The following is a 21769-nucleotide window of genomic DNA, read 5'->3' as shown; positions in this document are numbered from 1 at the left end:
TAGGGCTGTGCTCGAGTTGGTCTGAGTGCGGGCACTGGAATTGGGGTTTCCTCAGCACTTGTTAGCAACCAGAATTCCAACAATGACAACGATAATAACGCTCAGAATAATAATGCCAACATCCATGACAACAATCACCATCACCCAGATGATTCGGATGAGGAGAATGACTTTCGTCAAGACTTACAGCCGGGAGAGCAGCAGTTTGCAGCTGATGGTAACTCGGATCGTTCATGAGCTCCAGATGCAAATGAGCTTTGCTTTATTTTCTCTGATTCTATCCTGTTGGTTTTTTCCTTACTTGAGCTTGTCACTCGTGGTCCACACACAGAGAATTGAGAGTGGAAGGACTGGTAGATACTAGGACTCAGAGGACGTTGAAAGCATTAGAGACTTGATTTAACTGAGCTTTAACTCTAAGTAGCCTTTAAACTACTTAGGTTAAAAAGGAAATGAGTACCCACCACATGCACGGGCAGCTACACCTGCTTTCCAGTCTGCAGATCTTTACAGCTGCCCAGCAAAGTGCATGATCGAATTCCAGCCTATGAAATGTCAGCTCTGTAATTGCCTGCCCAGTTCTTTCCTAGCTACTGAACAGCTGCTGTCTGCTAGCCCGTGTACTAATAGGCTCCATCTCCATGCCCTCTGTTACTTGAGTACAAATGAGCCGAGGTAGTTTTCTGGTTTCTCAGTTGATCCTCACAGCTAGGAAAGAATTCCTGTAGCCGTCTTCCTGTCATTCTTTTGTCTGCCCCATAGACGTTGTAACTGATAAGAAATGGGGTCCCGACATGTGGAATGACTTGTACTTGAGGCATGCTGTGAACATAGATGTTCTGAACAGAGTTACCTGTAAACTTTTTTTTTTTTTTTTTTGTCTCAGCAAAATCACCAAAGTCTCTCAATCCTGGTGGTTATCTTACTGGACAGATCAGCTGTATTTGAGAGTTCTGTCTACTTCTACCTTCTTTTTTAAAAAATATTTATTTATTTATTATGTATACAATATTCTGTGTCTGTGTGTATGTCTGTAGGCGAGAAGAGGGCACCAGACCTCATTACAGATGGTTGTGAGCCACCATGTGGTTGCCGGGAATTGAACTCAGAACCTTTGGAAGAGCAGGCAATGCTCTTAACCACTGAGCCATCTCTCCAGCCCCCTACTTCTACCTTCTTGAAATACTTTCTTCTCTTGGTGACTCTGTAGTCATTTTCCTGGTTTTACCCTGACCTCATTTGGCATTCCTCCTCAGTTTCTTCCTCTTCCCTGTCTTCCCCTCCCTCCTCCTCTCCTCCTTTCCTTTATTTTTCCTCTCCCTCTCCCTTCTCTTCCGCTCCCTCTTCCTCCCCTCCCTTCCCTCCTATGTCCATCATTGTCACTTAGAATAATAGCATTAGTGCCAACTATATATTGAGCTCTAGATCTTTTTCTAGCCTTGAACTTCACACTTTTTAAAGTAAGTGAGGCCATATACGGCTCTAAACTTTTTTATTGCCGCGTACAAACTCCTAGACATTGAAAGCTTAGAGTCAAATCCATCTCCTGATCTGAACCCCAAGAGATAAAGACATATAGAGCCAGCAGGTAGTAAAGATGAAAGAAGGAAGTGTGAAGTTGAATATTGTCGCTTTGATGTGGCCAGAGAGGAGTCATACCATGTACAGGTCACAGGCATAAAAATACAGACTGGAGCAGCATAAATCATCTCTGGGAAGTTGTTGCAACTGCTATAACACAAAACACTACAAATCCTATAAGCCTTGTTGCGATGGATTGCAGTGAAAAATTATGTGCCCGCAGCTCAGTACAGAGAAGAAAATGCCCTTTGTTGCAAAATCTCATTAGAATGCATTCAATACTGGTCTTGTTCTGACTCAAACTTAAGATCAGTTAACGAGTTTTGGGAAATAGGATGTTGCTATAGAAGTCTTGAATATTGCTTTGAGGAATTTTACACTTAATTTTGTAAACATCTGATAAAGTTATATAGTAGTAGTAAGTTGAAGCTTTTTGGTCTTAAGGCTTTCATGGGCCTTGTCCTTTGGAATAATGTGAGAATAAAACCACATGTTCTCATTCATTGATAGGCACTTGATATAGTAAACACTGAAAAACATCAGGCATTTAAATGCCATTAAAGAGTTATAAACTGTGTGCTGTTTATTAATGGTCCTTGCCATATATCAACCAAAGGTAGAATTTGAGTTTGTGTGCTCAATATAGCCTGGTTAAGACAGCAGGTGCCACAAGGCTCAATGTTCATAAGATGATCATCATCTTCAATTGTGACCTTTCTCCTGCCTTTGTCTTACATTGATTTATGAAATAATCCTTTCCCATTTGTGATTTCCTTTTCTTGGATTAGCTGGGCCCTTCTTTGTCTCTATTGAAGTAGTTACAAGCTACTCTTTTAAGAGTAGGTCTCATAATGACTGGGTGTGCTCTTCTGGCCAGAACTGCCAGTTTTTATACATGCATTGTGGATTTTGGGGTTTCTTTAGTTTTCACTTTATTTTTACTTAAGCATTAAATGAGATGGAAGACATGGTGCAGGAAGATGGAGAGGTGGGAGCTGAGAGTGGAAGTGACATGCCAGCTCCCAATCAGGGACTCCTTCCTATGGATGCCGATGAGGAACAAGCAGGTAATCATGACACTCTTTCCACATCCATCATCCAGGAAATTAGAATCGGAGTATAATGGCGAATAGGAAGTACTGAGAACAAGCACTGCTGTGCTGCCTGCTATTCCCTACTGAGACTTGCTATAAATCACTGATATTCTCCTTGCCTCATTCATCTGTATCTTAAGAGTTGTTTGTTTGTAGCTTCAGCCAACAACTGCTTTTTCATTTCACTGTGTGTCTTGTGTGTGGATGTAGAAAATGAAAGTACTCAGACTTTGATGGAAAATAACTTGACTAAATATTCTTGTGTTTATATGAGCTATGTTCAATGGACACAGCAAGTTGTGTGTGTGTGTGTGTGTGTGTAAAACAATTAAGAGGTCATAAATGTGAGGTCAGGAGAGAGGAGTGTAAATGATGTAAATACAGTGCTTATTTATGTGAGTCTCAAAGCTAAGTTTTTATTTAAATTTAAAAAATATGTTTGTACTCTGACCTCACTTTGGAGGGGAGGAGGAGCAAGGCAGAGGCTGTTCTGGATTAGTGAGTAGACTAACAAATCCCAGTCTCTGACCCCAGTGGCAGGCTAGTGTCACAGGTCTTTTAAATGGCCTTGATTGGCTCTTTGCTTTCTATGGGAAACAGATTTTCAGAGGTGAGTGGTGTGCTCGGCACAGTGACAGGGAGCAGACTGAGATCAGAACCCAGCAGTGTCCTTCCTGGCTCACCTTGTTCCAAGTGTCTGATGAATGCAGTCACTTACCCCGCAGACTTACTGCCAGCTTTGCCAGGTTTCAGTCAGTGACAGGCAAGGGCAGACAAGGTTCCTTGCAGCTTGTGTTTTCTCAGGATCATGCGGATTGAAGAGCTGGAGGTCTGAAGCTGTGCTTTACCTAAGTGCCTATTCTGTACCCAAGTATAGTGTGTGGTCCTCCAGAGAGACTACCCGCCACTCCGTACATTCTGAGGGTTGTTTTCTTTGCTTTCTTATACTTTTGGGAAATTATGTAGCTTAGTTTTTAAAATACTGCAACTGTTACTTTGATTATTTTAGGATGAATTCTTGTGCTTTATGAAATATTGAAATTGGGACAGATGTTTTAATTTGCCTCTAGAATTGTATAATACGAGTTGTCATTCTAGTCAGCTTCATGCTGTCATAACGGCTGTAGCTGGCTGAGATGCTTTCACAGACTCTCACACAGGAGCATCTTTCTGACCCTAGGTCTCAGAAATAGTATTTTCTGTGAGAGTTTTTCTTGAACAAGTATTCTTAGTCTTTGGTTTTTTTTTTTTTTTTTTTCCTTTAGGACCTAGTGGTCTACAACGCGTAGTAAAACCACCCCCAATTACAGTTCACGATTCAGAGAGTGATGACGAAGAAGACAGCCTAGAACTCCAAGAAGTCTGGATGCCTAAGAATGGCGCCCGGCGTTATTCGGAACGGGAAGAGAAAAATGGAGAGTCGGTCCAATCTAGGGAGCTGGCAGGTGAGCAGCGCCCAGCTCTGGCTTGGCAGTGGGAGGTGTCCGAACTGCTTCGCTACATCTTTATACGTGTCTTTACTGTAGCTCACGGTGCAGCTTGCATGTTAGGGTGTGTGCTAGGAAGCGAGGGCAAAGAGCCTGAGCAGGAGAGGGCACCACTGTGTGGGTGAGTAGCACAGCAGAGACGACCATGAGGAATCCTTCAGTGCGGCTTTAGGTCTCTGTGCTATCAGGCTGTCAGTGGTCAGCAGGAGGCCTTGGTTTATGGGAGGATGGGTGGAGAGCTAATGAGGGAGGCACTAGAGATGGTTGCCGAGTTTTGTACTGGTGAGGTACACAATTAGGAAAGCTGCTGCACTTTGTCTCCTGGTCCAGATTTACTCTTGCCTTTTGTCCAGATTTTGTACTGAAGTCTTTTCTTTCCCTCGGGCCATTCTTCTTTTTCTGTAAGCAGTAAGTGGAAAAGGCAAGACTCCACTTCGGAAGAGGCACAACTCCCATCAGACGGGGCCGTCGAAGCAGTTTCCCCTGGAGGAGGGCAGCTGTGAGAAAGGCTGTCAGGTCACCAGTGAGCAGATCAAAGCCGATATGAAAGCAGCGAGGGATATTCCTGAAAAGAAAAAAAGCAAGGATGTTCATCCCAGCTGCAGCAGCACCAGCGCCAGCACCAGTGCCAGCGCAGTGGGAAACTCCAGCTCACCTAGCACTGCTTCTCAGAGCCCCGACTTTGTAAGGACGGTGACCAGCGGGGGCTCATCTGAGCCTAGCCCTGCAGAAGTGGATGTGTCCAGGCAGTGTGTCTGCTCCCCTGGTGGGTCAGAGGACTCTGAGGCCATGGAGGAGGGAGATGCAGAGAGTTCTGTCTGCCCCAGATGCTGCTGTCACAGGCCCCAGGAGTCCCAAAGGAGAACTAGCAGGTGTTCTGATGAGGAACGTCCTTCAACCAGCCGAGCCTGTGTTGTGAATGGCCCGGATGGTACGAGATCCGCCTTTTCCTTTAGGACTCTGCCACAAGGGGGGTCTTCAGGCCCAGCACATGATGAGAGGACTAATGGGAGTGGCTGTGGGGCTACAGGTGAGGACAGGAGGGGGAGCTCCCAGCCTGAGAGTTGTGACGTGCAGTCTAATGAAGACTACCCTCGGAGGCCCCTTACCAGGGCCAGGAGCAGACTGTCCCATGTACCGCTGATATCTGAGTCAGGTATGACAATGCTCCCAGGGTTAGCAACTGCAGGGCAGGGCTAAACAATGGCCCGAGCTTGTGTCATGAGTCTTCATACAAAAAGCTAATTTATGGTAAATAGTACTCTATTTGGGAGTTCTGTGGATCATAAAAACTTTTAAATAATTTTTAAGAATGTTTTGGTGGAAGGGGGTATAAAACAGGTTCGATCCAGAAAACCCAGAATCATTTCACCTTTAAGAAAAGAGAAACCATGTGTGTTTGCCCAAAATGCAGTCCTGATTCTGATGCCTCAGCCCCCATAGATGAACAGTGCTCCCACCCCACACTCAGGGTGCCTTGCAAAGTGCTCAGGGGATGGCAGGAGCGTGAGGTGGCTGGGCTGGGACAGTTCCCTGTGCATTCCTCGTTCTACTTTTATGGGATTTAGTGTTTGCTTTTTGTTTTGTGTGTGTGTGTGTTACTGTTTTGTTTTTCCTGAAATTTATTTTGCTCCCAACTAGGTTTGGCAAGAAATAAGCAGGTAAGTAATTAGTTTTCCTTGGATTATTTGGGTGGAGATACACACATACACACACACACACACACACACACACAATTTCATTGCTATTTGTAGTGTATCTGGTTGGCATTGAGTTGAACTGAACATGTTTTTAATCTTAATTCTATTTCTGTTCTAAGGTGATCCCTCTTGCCTTTATTAAATTACTAGTATTTATCAGTAGATAGTAATGGATTTTAATTTTCTCTAGGCATTTCAGCCTTAAAACAAGTCCCACAACAGAGACAGGGTCCTCTTTTTCATCTACTAAAAAAGTGAATTCATGAGGCATTGAGCTCACAAAAGTGAGCTGCTTTGTTTTTTGTTTTTCGAGACAGGGTTTCTCTAGCTTTGGAGCCTGTCCTGGAACTAGCTCTTATAGACCAGGCTGGCCTCGAACTCACAGAGATCCGCCGCCTCTGCCTCCCGAGTGCTGGGATTAAAGGTGTGTGCCACCACGCTCACCAGGCAAAGTGAGCTTTTTTAAGTGCAAGATTTAGCTGTGCAGATAGTCATGGTAACATAAGTCATGTAAGCTGTATTTGAAGATACACTGTATTTTGTAAACTCTAGTTCTCTTACATGGCAGAAATATTCTTCCTGGCTTGAATTCTAGAGGTGTTTTGAATGTAAAAACTTGTGGGAAAGTACAGATAACATAGGATGATATCATTTTGAAGTATATTGTGTGGTAACATTAAGAATGGTCACATTTGCACCTGTCACCAGCATTCACCTTTTTTATGGTCCTGCCCTGGGACTGCTGTGAGACCTGGAGTTGCCCAGTTTCCATCTCTGAAGTAGGTGAACACAGTTTCCTTACCCTGTAAAAGGTCTGCCTCTGTGCTTCAGAGAGACGTTCTCGTCATTTCATTTTATTAAACGCCAGTTTATTTCTTCTTTAGTTCTGTCAGAGTTTGGAATAGCTTGAAGTTGACTGATGAAAACAATATCTTTCCAGCTCTGAGTCCTATTTAAGAACTATTATGTATGTCCAGGTATTTGGCGTCTCTCTTGGTGAGATTTTACAAGTTGATTTTAGATGACTTGTTTTTTAAACATGAGCCGTTCATATTAACTGCTGTCCTTTGAGGTTCTTAATTTTCGCCTTGAGTTCTCCTTATCCTGTTAACTGTTTCATTCTTGTCTATCTCATGCCTGATTTTTTTTCATAGGTTAAGTAATTTCCTGGAATAAAAAACAAGAAAAATCTCACTAAACTGTCCACTGTTAGACCCATTGCCCCCCACGTGTAAAGCTGTCTCCTATTGCCTGTCTGTCCAGTAGACGAGGAGCCCTCATGACAGGGACAGTGCTTGTTTGCCGTTGTCTTCCCTGCCCTTGCACTGTGTCTTATGGCAGTGCAAGACTGAGTGGAGATGTGAACTTAGTGAGTGTAGCAATCAAAAGGTGTGTTGATGCTAGAGGGCCCACAAAGTCACTAGAAATTGTCCCTGGACAGGGAGGAGGACGTGAAAGAATAACAATAGATACAGCAAATTCCCTTTTCCTTGTACACTTGGAAACATCTGTTCAAAATCATCTACAAATAAATTGTTGATTCGCTTTATAGCTTTTTGTAGAGAACACAAACCAATTTTAGACTCTGTGGCGAGCAGGGAACATAACCCAAACCCTGTGTGAGAGGGAGCCGTGGGGAGGGAGAGAGCAGCTCAGGAGGGTGAAGTGTGCAGTCAGATTGTAGGAGGAGTGAGCGGGCCTGTTTGCTGTTTTTGTGTTGAAGCTGTGGCAAGGGAGAAAATCCTGACAGCTGCCTGAATCTTGGTGGTTGGGTAAAATGTGCTGCCTGTAGCTGGCTTTTGGTCATGGAGACAGATTTCGCAAGACATTCCTTCACAATATTGTTTTATGAATAGAACTCATTCTCGTTTTGCCTTCAACCAAAGCAGCTCTTAAGAGTTGTTTGGCATGGTAGAATTTCACAGTTTCAACTGAGGAAAACATTCTGCTGTGTTAAAAAATAAAATGTTGGCTGGTTCGAAGATGTCAAATCCTGAGCCTTTTGGTATTGGCAAGATCTGTCCCTCATTTTCTTTTGTAGTCTTGTTGGAAGTTACAGAATTCTGCAGCGGAGTGTTTGTACTCAGTAGTGTTGGGGTGATTGTGCCGAGTTAACACCTGGACTGTGATCACTGGCGTGAACGTAGTCACTAGTGTGCTGCTGTCAACTGTTATCTGTCAAAAATGGGGCAAGGCTTGCAATGTCTACTCTTTCTGGTTTTTTTGAGACAGGAGTTCTCTGTGTAACAGCTCTGGCTGTCTTGGAACTCACCTCGTAGACCAGGCTGGCCTTGAACTCACAGAGTCACTTGCCTCTGCCTCGTCAGTGTTGGGATCAAAGGCGAGCGCCAGTACCACTTTCATTATCTTGATAGATTGTATGGATTTAAGTTTAGATACGACTCCAGAACTCATTTTTAAAATAAAATTATATTTGTTCTTACAATTAAATTGTACATTTTAGTAAAATACTAGTAAATTCAATTAAAATTTTACTGAAAAAAAAATGTAGGTCTGGTAACCAAGCAAGTAGAGCCAGACTGAGTGGGTTTGACTCTTGGTACCAGTTAACATCTTGGCAAGCTGTTTTACCTTTGTGTGACTCAGCTTCCTAGTATATTTGGTGAGGAAATTTTTAAAATAACCTATGTTAGACTGCTGTGACAAGGATTAAACGAGTTAACACGAATCAGACCCCTAGAGCAGAGCATGACACCCAGTAAGCACTCAGCCAATATTTATTTTGTTCATGTACCTGCAATGTTGAAAGCCAGGTTTTTTTAGCCAGTATTCATTTTAATTCATAATGGCTAACACTGGAAGAAAAGTTGTTGCCTTTAAGGAACTTTAGTTTAAATATGGAGACAGGTATACAGGGAATTGCAGAACAATAAATATTTGGAGGTCCAAATAAATTTGTTAGAAGCAAATGATGATTGAGTAGGACTGAGAGAGGTCATCTTTCAGACCCTGAGTACACAAAGGTGTTCTGAGCAGAAAGAGCTAGTGATGGATGGCTTCAGACACAGGTAATGGGAGATACAGAGTAGAATTCTATTGACAACAGGTACAGTGGAGGCATTTGCCTCACATTTACCCCAGTGTCAGAAACTGAAACATATACACTAAGCAGCAGTCATTGAAAGGATTTTGGTAGGAAAGTCTTGAGTTAATCCTCCAAGAGTATCTATAATGAGTTTTAAGCCGGGAATGTGGATGAGATTTGGGGGATGTGTGCTGGATGAGCTGGTTCAGGTAGAAGGGGTGATCATGACTTGGAGCAGTCTTGGAAACACACCTAACAATTTCAACAACCAAGTTGAATTTTGGAGTTATGATGGAGTTTTTGTATGTGACTGAACTTGCTCTGGGAGGAAATAAAGAAGGATAAAATTTGAGGGTTTGTTTTTCCTTTTATAGAAGTTGCCAAAACAAAGCCATGTCATGCTGTGAAGCGGAAGCGAACTGCCGATAAGTCTACCAGTACCAGTGATCCTGTGATTGAGGATGACCATGTGCAGGTAAAGAAGAACTAACTGCCCAGCCCAGTTTTCATGTAACGAAACTGAAGTTTCTATCTTTATCTACTTTCTATATTCTAAAGAGAAAATTTTGTTAGCAGCTTCTAGGTTCTAATGTTGAAAAGTTTACCCTTTAAGAAAACAAAGCCCAGGGGAAGATATAATCACTTGTAAATTTTAAACATTTATCATTGTAGGTTCTTGTATTGAAATCTAAAAATCTTGTTGGAGTCACAATGACCAATTGTGGAATCACAGATCTTGTGCTGAAAGACTGCCCCAAGATGATGTTCATCCATGGTATGTATTTGGGGTTATATTGTATAAGAGCATCGTGCATCCTAAAGCCAGACCAGTTGGTGCAGGCTGTAACCCCAGTTACTCAGACTGAAGCTGGAGGATTCTCCAGTCCCACTGCACATGCCCTCTCTTTCTCATTTATTTTATATACCCTATATATCTTTTATGTCCTTCCTCACATGACTGTCTCAAATCTAGGCTGGTTTCTGTAAGGTTTTAAAGTTTTAAATGTATATTATACCCATTTATAGTTGTTTTGTTACCTATTTATGTTTTGTTTCCTATTTATATTTTTTCCTTAGTATTTTCCTATTTAAAAGGAAAAAAAAATAATCTAGGCTGAGTGTGGCGGCATACACCTTCAATCCAAAACACTTAGGAGGGAAAGGTAGGCAGTACTCTTTTGAGGTTAGCCTAGTCTTCACAGCAAGTTCCAGGCTAGCCAAAAGCTACATAGTGAGACCCTGTATCAAAAAAAAAAAAAAAAAAAAATCAAGTTCAATATCTGCCTTGTTCCTGCCTTGAGTGATTTACATGTTATATGTTCGTTTTCTCCTGTGTGTAAAGTGTATATAATTTTGCTTAAGTCACGTGGCCTTTGGCCTTTGTAATTAAATGTAGTGGGGTGTGTATGTGTGTTGTATGTGTACATTCATATATACATACATGTAGGTACACAATACAGAGTATGACCGCTACAAGATACCTTATACGACTGGGCATGACTCACATTTGTAATCTTAGTACTTAAGAGGCTGAAACAGGATTGCCGTGAACCCAGTGCCAGCTTGGGCCACGGAGCAAGAATCTGTCTTGAAGGAAACATCTAGCAGATGCCACTTTCTGTTAGTATTTCAGAAAAATTGTTAAAACAGTTTAGTTACATTTTCTGTGTCCTGTGGTACTGGTGATTATAGTGATATTTTATTGTGTTTTAATAAATAAAGCTTGCCTAAAGATCAGAAGGGCCAAGCTAAGCCACTAGAGGTCAGGCAGTAGTGGCACACACCTTCAATCCCAGGATTTGGGAGACAGAGGCAGATGGATCTCTGAATTCAAGGCCACCCTAGGCTGCACAAGATCAATGCAAAAACAAATCCAGGTGGTGGTGGCGCACACCTTTAATCTCAGTACTAGGGAGTCGTGCCTTTAATGCCAGCACTAGAGGGAGTATAAAATGGGAGGAGAGAGGCTCTGACTGCTTAGTCTACAGGCACCCAGCCTTAGTAGAGCTAACACTTCTAGTGGCTTGGCTGCCTTGCTTTTCTGATTTTTAGGTTGAACCCCAATATCTGACTCTGAGTTTTTATTATATGGTAAACAAAGAAATCCCATTAATTCCATTAAAAGGCACCTTCCAAATATGTCATCAAAGTAGGCGAATATAAAAAGGACAGATATGACTCTCTCCCCTGATTTCTATAAGATGTCAGACTCTGTTCATGCTGCAGAAATTTGAATATTTTTCTTTCAACCAACAAGGTTTATGCCATAGAATATCTGATCAAGTCACTACCTCCATTTGGAGTTTCTTCCTGAAACAGAAAGCTCTGAATGCATACTATAGGCTTGCCCTTCCTAACTTGCTCAGGAGTCCACCCTCTGCCTCTGGGTATCTAAAACAACTTCCAAACACTCTCCTTTGCTATATCAACCTCTCAAAGTAATGAAGCACTTCTTAGAGAGTGCCACTGGTCTTAGTGCTGTGCTTTGCCCCATGATTCTCCTGCATCGTCCTCATCCTGCTGATGTAGATCATAGGGTCCACCTTCTGTCCTTGAAAGCAAGGTGTGTAGTTCAGTGTGTCTGAGACACAGGGTCTTAGAAAAGTAGCTCAACCTCTAGACAGCAGCTAAGTTAATGGCAAATGGGATGCCTAAGTGAGATGAGGTCTAAGCTTTGTCTGGTTTTACAGCAGAGAGCCATCAGGTCCGTATCACAGTCTGGTTCACTCTCTCTTCTTTATTTCTGTCTAATTCCTCCTTTTTCTATGTAACAGAGGATACAGTGAGCCTGAAGGCAGGATGCTGGCAGTAGTTAAACATGGAAGTTAGTTATAGGGTCGAGTGCTCTGGAAGATGAAGGTGTTTGTGTTGAAGATCTTGTAGACCTTTATGAAAGTTTAAAAAGTCAGGCGAATCAGCTTTGTGGTTGTACAGTTGCGTCCATTTAACCCTCTCTCCAGATGAACTATGTGATTTACAGCAGGGAAGGAGAAGGGATGGGGTGAAGTTGGTGTATCAGCGTAGTGATGTTTGTGAGGTGAGGAGCAGATACTTCTCCCTCTGACTTGATGTTTGCTGTGCTGAACAAGAAGAATCACGTTTTAGGTAATGTTTCCAGTAGATCTTTGCACAGTGCTGAAATCCCTAGCCGAAGACTTTAGAGTTCACATAGTGCTGTGCCTTTTCTCAAGATCTGTTTCTATATTTGTGACAGGAATTAAAATTAACTCTGTTCAGTTTTATCATTAAATACAAGGTAATATTTGTGAATTGTTGTAGGTGTGGCCTTTAACTATGTAGTTATGCCATTCAGTAGTTCTTCAGCATTAAATGTCTCCTGGGCAGGTCAACTTCTAGGACTTCATTTCTTTAATAGACAGTATTAGAAGGAAGAGGGGCCTTGCTATCTCTGACATGAGGATAGCCAGCTTCTGAATTGAGTCACGGTGTCATCTCTTAGCTGTTATTTGTATTTGACCAGCATAGTACCTGTGTTCACAAACACAGTGCCTGGGCCAGGGTTTCCCAGAGAAGATTCTAGGACTCTATGCTTTGCACTCTTGTGTGAATTATTTATAGCATTTATTGCTTTTTTTTATAGCTACAAGGTGCAGGGTACTGAAACATTTAAAAGTAGAAAATGCACCGATTGTAAACCGATTTGACTATGCACAGTGCAAGAAACTAAATATGGATCAGGTCCTAGATCAAATACTGAAGATGCCACCAGAGAGGAACCGCATCATCTACCTGCGTCCAATGCAGCAGGTAACGAGCTCTGCTTTTTTATGATAAAGTACACCTTGTACTAATATTTGTTTATGAAGTCTGTTTTGTTCAATCTTCAATAATGATTCTTTAAAATCTGTTGAGCTTTTATAAGCAAACCAGATTTTCTTGCCAATATTGCATGTTAATGCTTTGCTGCTAACCCTTTAGGGACTCCTAGCAGTTGCATGGCCTCCTTCGGCAGGCTGGAGGTGGCCTGTTGACTAAGAGCATGTGCTCAGATCACAGACTTCCTGGTTCAGATTCTCCTTTGGCATGGAGCAAGTTCTTTAACATCTGTCTCTTAATTTGTTATGTGTAAAATTAGAATCATATTATAATTTTTTGTGGTGTTTTAGCTAATATATATGATATACTAGGACAGTTGCTGGTGTACCTTAAACAATAGTATGATAGCTGTAATTTTTATTGGAAGTTAAGTGTGTATGTAGGATGATGCTTGTTGCCAGAATGAAATTTTTTTTTTTTTTTTTTTTTTTTTTTTTTTTGGTTTTTCGAGACAGGGTTTCTCTGTGGCTTTGGAGCCTGTCCTGGAACTAGCTCTTGTAGACCAGGCTGGTCTCGAACTCACAGAGATCCGCCTGCCTCTGCCTCCCAAGTGCTGGGATTAAAGGCATGCGCCACCACCGCCCTGCGCCAGAATGAAATATTAAACAACTCTTGGACTCTTGAGATTTAGGCTCCTAAAATTAGTTAATCAAATTCATAAGTGTATTAATACTCAAAACTAGCTACATGATTAAAACTAGATGATGTTTTTCTTCCTTAAGCAAGTTTTCCTTTCTGTGAAAGAGTTAAATTCATGTTTCCCTGAAAGTTCAAGATGCAGAAGGGCATCCACGAGAATGCACTGTCAGCACAGAGTCTGTAATGAGAAAAGAAACACTTTGTCCTTCAAACTTAGAGATTGTTTGGTTCTGTAAAGCAGCCTGGAGCGACACCTGTGAAGGGCAGCCTCTGGTGATGTGGAGTTGAAGGCGATCACCTGAGTCAGCTCTCTGACTTACCAGGTTCCTACACAGCAGTGAGGGGGAAATTGCTGAGTCCGCTGTGCAAAGAATTCTCTAAGTCTTAATCCAAACATGGCAAGCTGTGCTCTGAGATGGAGCTATTATTTGATTTCTAAATCAGCCAGGCATTTCAAAACTAAAGCTTTTTAAGGTCTTCAGATGTCTCAGACTTATTAGTCCGAAAACCTTTTTCTGGTGTCTTCCACAGGTAGATACACTAACTTTGGAGCAGAAGCTGTTTAGTGGCCCCTACCCCTATCACATTTGTATCATCCATGAGTTCAGTAATCCTCCCAATGTGCGGAACAAGGTGCGCATTCGCAACTGGATGGACACTATAGCCAATATCAATCAGTAAGTGACTCTGTGGCACTTTTTCATAGCTCTCCCATTGGTTGCTTTTAGGAGCAAATTCTGATTTATTTTAAATCATTCCAATTGGGCTTTTTAAGTAGACTTGGCATGACATAAATGTGTAGAAAAGCTTCAATTTCAAACTTAAAATCATGCATGTGTTTATATAACATTTTATTCAAACTTAGAGAAAAAATCCTAAGAAACCGCATACACGTGTTATTTCTCCAGACATGGAGGATGCCAAAAATTCAAGTTAATGACAGTCTTGAGACTTTACAGAAAATTGTTTTTAATCTTATAAACAGTGTACTAAGTACCCTCAATATACAAGGTATTTGCCCAGAGACTTCCATGAATGTAGGTTAGACTTGCTCTCTGTGTGGAGTCATTGGTGATGACAGAGAGTTGTCTTTCTACCTGAGGTTGTTGGTAGAATCTAAGCTTGAATGGTCCAGACAGTTGCTTTCTCTCCAGCATTCTTTTTCAGTTTATTTACCAGATTTTTTTTCTCCTGTTGCCTCCAGAGAACTCATTAAATATGAATTTTTCCTGGAAGCCACTCGGACTGAAGAAGATTTAAAGAAGTACCCTAAGTACCCCTGGGGGAGAGAAATTTACACTTTAGAGGGTAAGAATTTACCTAGATTGGGGAGTTAAATTTCAAGCTTTGAACTAGATGGGAGGGTCATGCCTTAGGGGAGACATGGAGCACCTTAGAATTCATCAGATTGGGTTTGAATCTCTGCAAGAAACAGAGGCTGGATTAATATTCATCTGTCTGTGTCTTTACCACCCCTAGAATAACCAGAATCTGTTGACACACAAAAAGTAGATCAAAATTAAGAATTGTAGTGGTTAGAAACACCTTTGAAGACAGCTGGCTCAGTCTCTATACCCAGCTGTAACTGCTTAGGTCTAGTTTGCTGCTATCACTGTTTCTATGCCAACGGGACTTTGATAGCTGTCTGCTTATTTCAGGTGTTGTGGATGGAGCACCATATTCCATGATTTCTGACTTCCCTTGGCTGAGGTCACTGCGGGCAGCAGAGCCCAACAGCTTCGCCAGATACGATTTTGAAGATGACGAAGAGAGTAATTATGACCTTATCTAACTTGTGTTCTCTAGCTTGAGTCTGTCCTCGTGTGTTAAATAGTAAATAGCAACAGATGCACAGTGGGTTTGCTGTGTCCACACGATGGGAATCCCGAATCCCTTCAGGTTTCCTATGCATTTAGTTGTTTTGTTTTATGGTACATATGGATATACGCTGGAGATTTAACTCAGGACCTAATGAAAAATACGGCAGCCTTACAAAACCACTTCGAAGTTTGCTTCTTGAGAAAGATTCTCACGTAGCCCAAACTTGCCTCCAAGCTTGGCTGTGTAGCGAGTCTGGCCTTGAATGCCTAGTCCAAGTTGCTGGGATTATGTTCAGCACGTGCAACTGCACCTGACAAACTCATTGATCTTTACTGAAGAATTTACAAACAGCAGTTCAGATTGGTCAGTTATACTAATTAATTGCCTGCTTATGGAAGCATTGTGTCACTGCAGCTTATTGTGATTTAAGTATAGAAATTTGGGGGGAAGCTTTTAATAATTTTTTTCTAAGTTTTAACATATTTGTATATTTACCTATAGGCAAAACTTTGAAATAAATATGTATAAAGAAGTGAGTTTTTTTAGTTGTACTTAGTGTAATTTACTCCTTGGTGCATTATTTTTACCTGAGGACTTTGATCATGTCTGCTGTCTTAGATATCAGCTCTGATATAAAACTGAAGTAGCGAGGACAAATTCTGTGAGCTGTCCAGCGAGGACAAATTCTGTGAGCTGTCCTTGGGTCAGCTACGTTGTGGTACAGGAAATGGACCCGGTGATTCATTTACGTCTTTTCTCCTCTCTTTGCTGTTTCCCAGGTACCATCTATGCTCCTCGAAGGAAAGGACAGCTGTCTGCAGACATTTGTATGGAGACAATAGGAGAGGAGATCTCAGAGATGCGCCAGATGAAAAGGGGCGTATTTCAGCGAGTGGTGGCGATTTTTATCCACTACTGTGATGTCAATGGAGAGCCAGTTGAAGACGACTACATTTAAAGAGACCTTCCCTGGCTCTTCTGCCTCAGAACGGTCAAGAAGACTACACAGGAACTTCGGGCTTGGAATTGGGAGGCCCTGGCTCAGTTTGTTATATAGGAGATATATAAGGAACATGGAAATTGTATACAAAGATTTATATATAGAAGAAATATACAAAGACACTTCCAAAAGTAACATCTTTATATCCTATGTTTATACATCTTAATTTAAAGAAGTCATTTGAATGAAGGCAGATAATTGACAATTGATTTTGTTCCCTTTTCCTGACTTAGTTCTCAGTGCCGTGTGACTGAGCCCATTTTCTCTGCTACTCGCCATTGTCCCTTCAGTCTGTGCCTTTTCTCCTTCAGCAGAGCATCTGCGTCAGTGCTACAGAGTGCTGTGTCCTGTGTGTTTCCTTATTAAAATGCCAACTAACCCTCAGTCAGAGAAGGCTGTCTCTGTACTATGGTGGGCTTCTGTTTTTCTTAGTGTTTATATTTGGCATATTTCTTTAAATGAAAAGATCCACAAACTTAAAAAATGAATTTGGAGGGCAAATAGAAAGTTTCAGAGCATTTCTAGTTATTTATTTCCGCATTCAATTGTGTATATGCTTTGTCTCCAACATAAAAATAAACATTTAGTAAAAACTTTATTGTTGCCATGGACTTGAAACCGTATTTTACGGTAGCAGTGCTACACAGAGAAGCAGTGTATTTTACGGTAGCAGTGCTACACAGAGAAGCAGTGTATTTTACGGTAGCAGTGCTACACAGAGAAGCAGTGTATTTTACGGTAGCAGTGCTACACAGAGAAGCAGTGTATTTTACGGTAGCAGTGCTACACAGAGAAGCAGTGTGTGGTGTCTGACTCGGCACTGGTGTCCACTTTCCCATCCCATCTCAAAGTGTGGCCATGAGCAGTGCAGCACACGCAGAGCTGCGGCAGAACGCCTCTTACGGCGGTGGTGCTGTTCACTCTCGGGGGCATCACCAAATGGCTTTGCCATTAGATAAATAAGTGACCTTTAACAGGCTTCAGAAGCCAAAGGCTCAAAGGAATTATGGTCTCGAAATGGTCAGGTCTTTCAGAATTTGTTCAGCCCCTTCCTTTTCCCGGGGATTGAGGCCAAGAGAGGAAAATATCAGTCATCCATGATGAGGACTTGGTGTTTGCTGGATAGGACGTGAATTTGGCTTATGATCCCTACTGTATAGACGGACAGGCAAGAGTGCTGGTGAGCTTCCCTAACGCTGAACTCCTGGGTGACAGGTGCCCGTGTCTTTACTTCAAATCTTTTAAAATTCTTGACATGCAAGGTTTTTAAACATCTTAAATATAATTTGATAGTTCATCTTTTGGTTGCATCGGGGTTCTTTTTTTAGCACTTTTTTATTTAAAATTTTTTAATTTTGCATACTAGCCCAGTTACCCTTTCCTCCCCTTCTCCCGCCCCCTCACCTCATCCAGTCTCCTCTCCATGCAGTCATCAGAGGTGGTAAGGCCTCCCTTGGAGAGTCAACAAAGTCGTACAGATCTCCAGCCTCCCCACAGATTGAGGTACATAACTGTCACCCAAATTCAGGGGTCATTGCATTGTTTTTTAGCTTTTTAGTTCACTGCTCAGGTTATAATGGCTCAGTAAGAGGCAGGAAACAAATGCAGAATATTTTGAACCAACCCCTCTAGTTTCACCCTGGCTCTAGCAAGGCCCTCAGATAAAAAATGCTTACATTGGCCACAAGAGGTCGCTGCTTTTTAACTTTACTCAGTTTCCAGTCATCACAGACTCCTTGAATACAAAGGGGCCCTAAGATCATTAATAAAGATGCTGAAGGTAGACAACCAAAAACACAAGAGTGGAAGCCACCCACTCTCAGACACTTGGTAACTATGAACAAATAGGTAGGAGTGACTGTCTTATAGCAAGGTCAGCAAGTGTGTGGGCTAGAGAGTTAATATTTTATGTTCAGTGAGCCATAGACCTCTGATGTGTAAGCCATGAACAGCACACAAAGATGGCCATATTGTGACAAAACTTTATTTATAGACAGAAAATTGAATTCCACATAATAGTCACATCACAAAATAGTACTCTTGGATTTCAACCGAGACATACTAAAAAGTAAAAACCATTCTGAAGGTTTACAGACTGCATCTTGGCCAGTTTACCAACACCTGACGGACAGCTGAGCTTTCCATCCATTCAGTTATGCCGCCAGCCTTGTGGTACAAAGGTCTGCTTTTAAAAGACCTTAAATAGTTCACAGATGACCTCTGACTGAGTGTCAGTAACAAAAAGAACTGTGGATCTCATGCTGCCAGGCCCAGTATATGGGTCTAATACTTTAAACAATAGCCGACACTGATTCTTCAAGTGACTTAGTACATGGAGTCAGAAGTCCTGGATTCAGATTCTGACTTCCTCAGACAACAGCTCTCACCAAGAGACAGTGCTCTGTGGTGAAGAGCCCAGAGCTGGAGCCTCTCTTTTGGTCATTTGTAATTTGGTCATCTGTAAAGTGATAATAGTTACCCACCCCCACCAGGCAGGGGTGAGGGTTCAGCGGGAGCGTCCAGTATAATCCCAAGTTTATTATAAAAGTCAGAGTTCGAGGCCAGCCTGGTCTACAAGAGCTAGTTCCAGGACAGGCTCTAGAAACTACAGGGAAACCCTGTCTCGAAAAAAAAAAAAAAAAAAAGGTTTGCTTGGTTTTCGGGGTTTGTGTGTGTGTGTGTGTGTGTGTGTGTGTGGTTTTTGTCAGTTTATTTTCATGGTTTTTTTTTCCTTTAATATTTCCTTAATGTCCCTTAGACCATATCCTAGGATAGCGATCTTTGAGAACTAGACAGGCCTTAGAGAGGAGGCCACACTTGACACTAGCATCTTGAGTTGGTTACCACGCCTCCTAAGCTTGTTCACGTCCAATTTAGCAATATAGGTAGATACCTTGATCAAAAGCAGGTGCTTAGGATTACTGGAAGCAGGTGTTTATCAGTCTGACTCCAAAGAATCCCTCCAAGGGGAAGGAAATCAGGTGAGTCCCATTGTGAGGTTGGCTCTTGCCCACAGCGCAACGGCCGAGTCTTAGCTGCCACTTCATCCTGAAACCAGTCCAGCTGACCTCGTGGAAGACATTGAATGCAGTCGGGTACTGAATCTCCCACTCTGCAAGACTGGCAGCATGAAACACGTGTACTGGTGTGAAGTGATGTGCAGGGCTGACTGCTGAGAGGCAAATCGTGGATCACATACAGCATTACCTTAGTTGTAAACAACAGCGCACAACCACATATTACTGAACTACATATGCCAAGTGATAAGTCCCCACCCCCACCCACCTTGAGAATGGAATGGCACCGAACTGGGGTCAAGAGTATTTACCTTATCAGTGTTATGGGGCTTTTTTTTAATAGTGGGAATAGACTACATAAATGCATCATTTATATAAACCATAATTTACCTAGGAGGATAGGAGGACCTAATGTGTTTCCATCCATTTGCCACATTTCCTTGGGCAAGTCACTTGCTGTGACCAAGTCTTGTCTATAAAAATGAACCAGTAATCACACCACAAGCTGTTGTGAGGTTCTGAGAACTTGGGAAAGGGCAGATGAACTGTAAAATGCCCCTAGTGGCGAGCAGATACTAAGAAAATCAGGCTTGCATCCAAATAGTTCAACCAAGAAGTACGGAGAATTCAGATCGCCTTCTGCAGGGGGCCTTGATGAAGGTTTGCAATATTCAGGGTTCAACCATTTTGCCCCAGTCTGTTGCTGGCTGCTCAGTAATCTCAGGGCAGAGAGCCTTCCTGCTGCTCATCCCTGGACCAGAGTACCTCCATCATTTGATTTAATTATGGAAAGGATGTCCAGGGAAGATACAATAGAGCAAGTGGATGGCAGAGCTCAGACCAGAACAGGCACAGCTCTGGGTCCCAAGGTGATAGGGGAGGGACGTGGGCCATGTGAACAAAGAGCTTGTCCCCTGCTCTCTTCTAGCACTGCCCAGTACTTCAGTGCATCCCCCATTGAAGGCCAGAGGGAGTGTTGATGATGGTGGACTGAGAAAACGGGAGGCCTGGGCCGCCATTCCACGTCCATACCTGTCAGGTCCGTCACCAGATGTTTTCCCTGCTGAGGTTTGCTCACTTTTAGTTGGGAGTAATTTTGGTACTTGCAGTAAAGGTGGTTATGAGAAAATCCATGAAAAGCACTTAACCAAACACTCAGTGGAAAGGAGTTTGTTAGTTAGCTTCTCTTGTTGTTGTCTTACTATTCATTAAATTCAGAAGGAGCTAAAGGAGACACAACCTGGATTAAGTGTAATGCTAATAAAAATAGTAAGCAATTTGTTTCCCTTCTATCTTTGTTTCCAAAAACATGGAATGTAATTTGTACTAAATGGATGAATTCCTATAGCTTGGGATTCAGTTTAAATTCTTTCGATATTTCCAACTCCCAGAGAGGAGATAGGGAGACTCTACCGGGACGTGTTTGTCTTCCTGGGACATGAAGAGGCAGGGGACATGCTCTGAGTATTGACATCTGGTTAGAATGTAACAGCCTGGTGTTATTTTTATTTATCTCTATGGCTGCTTTCCATTCACAGCAAATAAAGCTGATTTTCTATTTTGGGTCTGGTAAAGCGTTTCCTTCTAAACTAAATTTCTGTAAGTGAAATGAAGATTTTACATAATTAACAGTACAGGCAAAGCATGTCTTCAGCAAAACTTGTAACAGTGGCTTTTGGTGACCCGTGTTGGGACGTTCACGCAGATCCAGCCAGCTCAGAGACCGTCCGCATTTTGTAGAATAAGTGAAGCAAGTTCCGCTCAGATCAGAGCAGCAGTGTGCCTGAACCAGGTCTTCAGATTCTGTCTACGTTCAAATCCAATTCTTAGTCTTGGTTTCCTAGGTTGTGTGCCAAGAGTCCACTTTTGGCCAAAGGGGGCAAATAACACTTGTTTTCCTCCTAGGGGCAGCTTTTGAGCACAACCAATTGCAGGAAAGAGGGAAAGAAAATCACCTTCCATTGCTCACCTAAGAGAGCCACAATGCCAAAGAGAAATCGCTGGGCAGCACAGCACCGGGATGACACTTCATTCTCACTTGAAGGCTGCATCAAAGGTAATTTGGTTGTTGCCACTCTCTGGTCTCTCACTGGAGTCCCCTCCCTCACCTACCCACAATGCCCCTGCCCTACCCCATTTCCCAGAGAGTTGTTTCAGGGTAGAGCAAGCAGGAAGTGGAAATGTTACTGAGAGGCAAAGCTGAAATCTGAAAGTTGGTTTTGTTCATTTGTTTTAACCAATACTTTGTAGGTTTTATTTCTTTTACTTTCTAGTTGCTAATGGAGAGGGCTGGTGACCTGGACCAGCAGGTTGTTCTTCGGTGACAGCCTTCTAAGTGGGATGGCCAGAAGAGAAGATAGGAAAACCAGGACTGAGAGGATTTGCACAAGCTGTGTCTTATGCCAAGCAAGCTTATTTAAGAAGTAAAGCATCTCTTGTATCCTATTTTCTGAGGGAGAATGGCCAAGGTCGATAGAAAGCTAAATCAATGTTGACGAGAAAACACAGGCTATTGCTGCTACAGCTGCCTTAGGACTGATAACCACA

At 42.3% G+C, this 21769-nt stretch overlaps 1 protein-coding gene across 3 annotated transcripts in view; it reads left to right on the top strand.

Moving 5' to 3' along the window:
- Fbxo38 (F-box protein 38) overlaps nucleotides 1-16801 on the top strand; it is a 46183-nt gene extending 29382 nt beyond the window's left edge. For 2 of the 3 annotated variants that reach the window (XM_038330350.1, XM_038330349.2), the window contains exons 12-22: nucleotides 4-217; nucleotides 2529-2648; nucleotides 3941-4120; nucleotides 4572-5318; nucleotides 9283-9383; nucleotides 9581-9683; nucleotides 12510-12676; nucleotides 13916-14061; nucleotides 14589-14692; nucleotides 15043-15156; nucleotides 15985-16801. In XM_038330350.1, the coding sequence (XP_038186278.1) occupies nucleotides 4-217; nucleotides 2529-2648; nucleotides 3941-4120; nucleotides 4572-5318; nucleotides 9283-9383; nucleotides 9581-9683; nucleotides 12510-12676; nucleotides 13916-14061; nucleotides 14589-14692; nucleotides 15043-15156; nucleotides 15985-16163 (2175 nt within the window). In that variant the 3' untranslated portion in view covers nucleotides 16164-16801. The remainder of the gene's footprint in view (nucleotides 1-3; nucleotides 218-2528; nucleotides 2649-3940; nucleotides 4121-4571; nucleotides 5319-9282; nucleotides 9384-9580; nucleotides 9684-12509; nucleotides 12677-13915; nucleotides 14062-14588; nucleotides 14693-15042; nucleotides 15157-15984) is intronic. The other variant, XM_038330351.2, reaches the window with a different exon arrangement.
- The last annotated feature ends 4968 nt before the right edge of the window (nucleotides 16802-21769 follow it).

The sequence above is a fragment of the Arvicola amphibius genome, chromosome 5, assembly GCF_903992535.2.
Source record: "Arvicola amphibius chromosome 5, mArvAmp1.2, whole genome shotgun sequence".
NCBI classification, from domain to species: domain Eukaryota; kingdom Metazoa; phylum Chordata; class Mammalia; order Rodentia; family Cricetidae; genus Arvicola; species Arvicola amphibius.
Note: the sequence above shows the minus strand (reverse complement) of the source record. Positions and strands in the feature narration are given on the sequence as shown.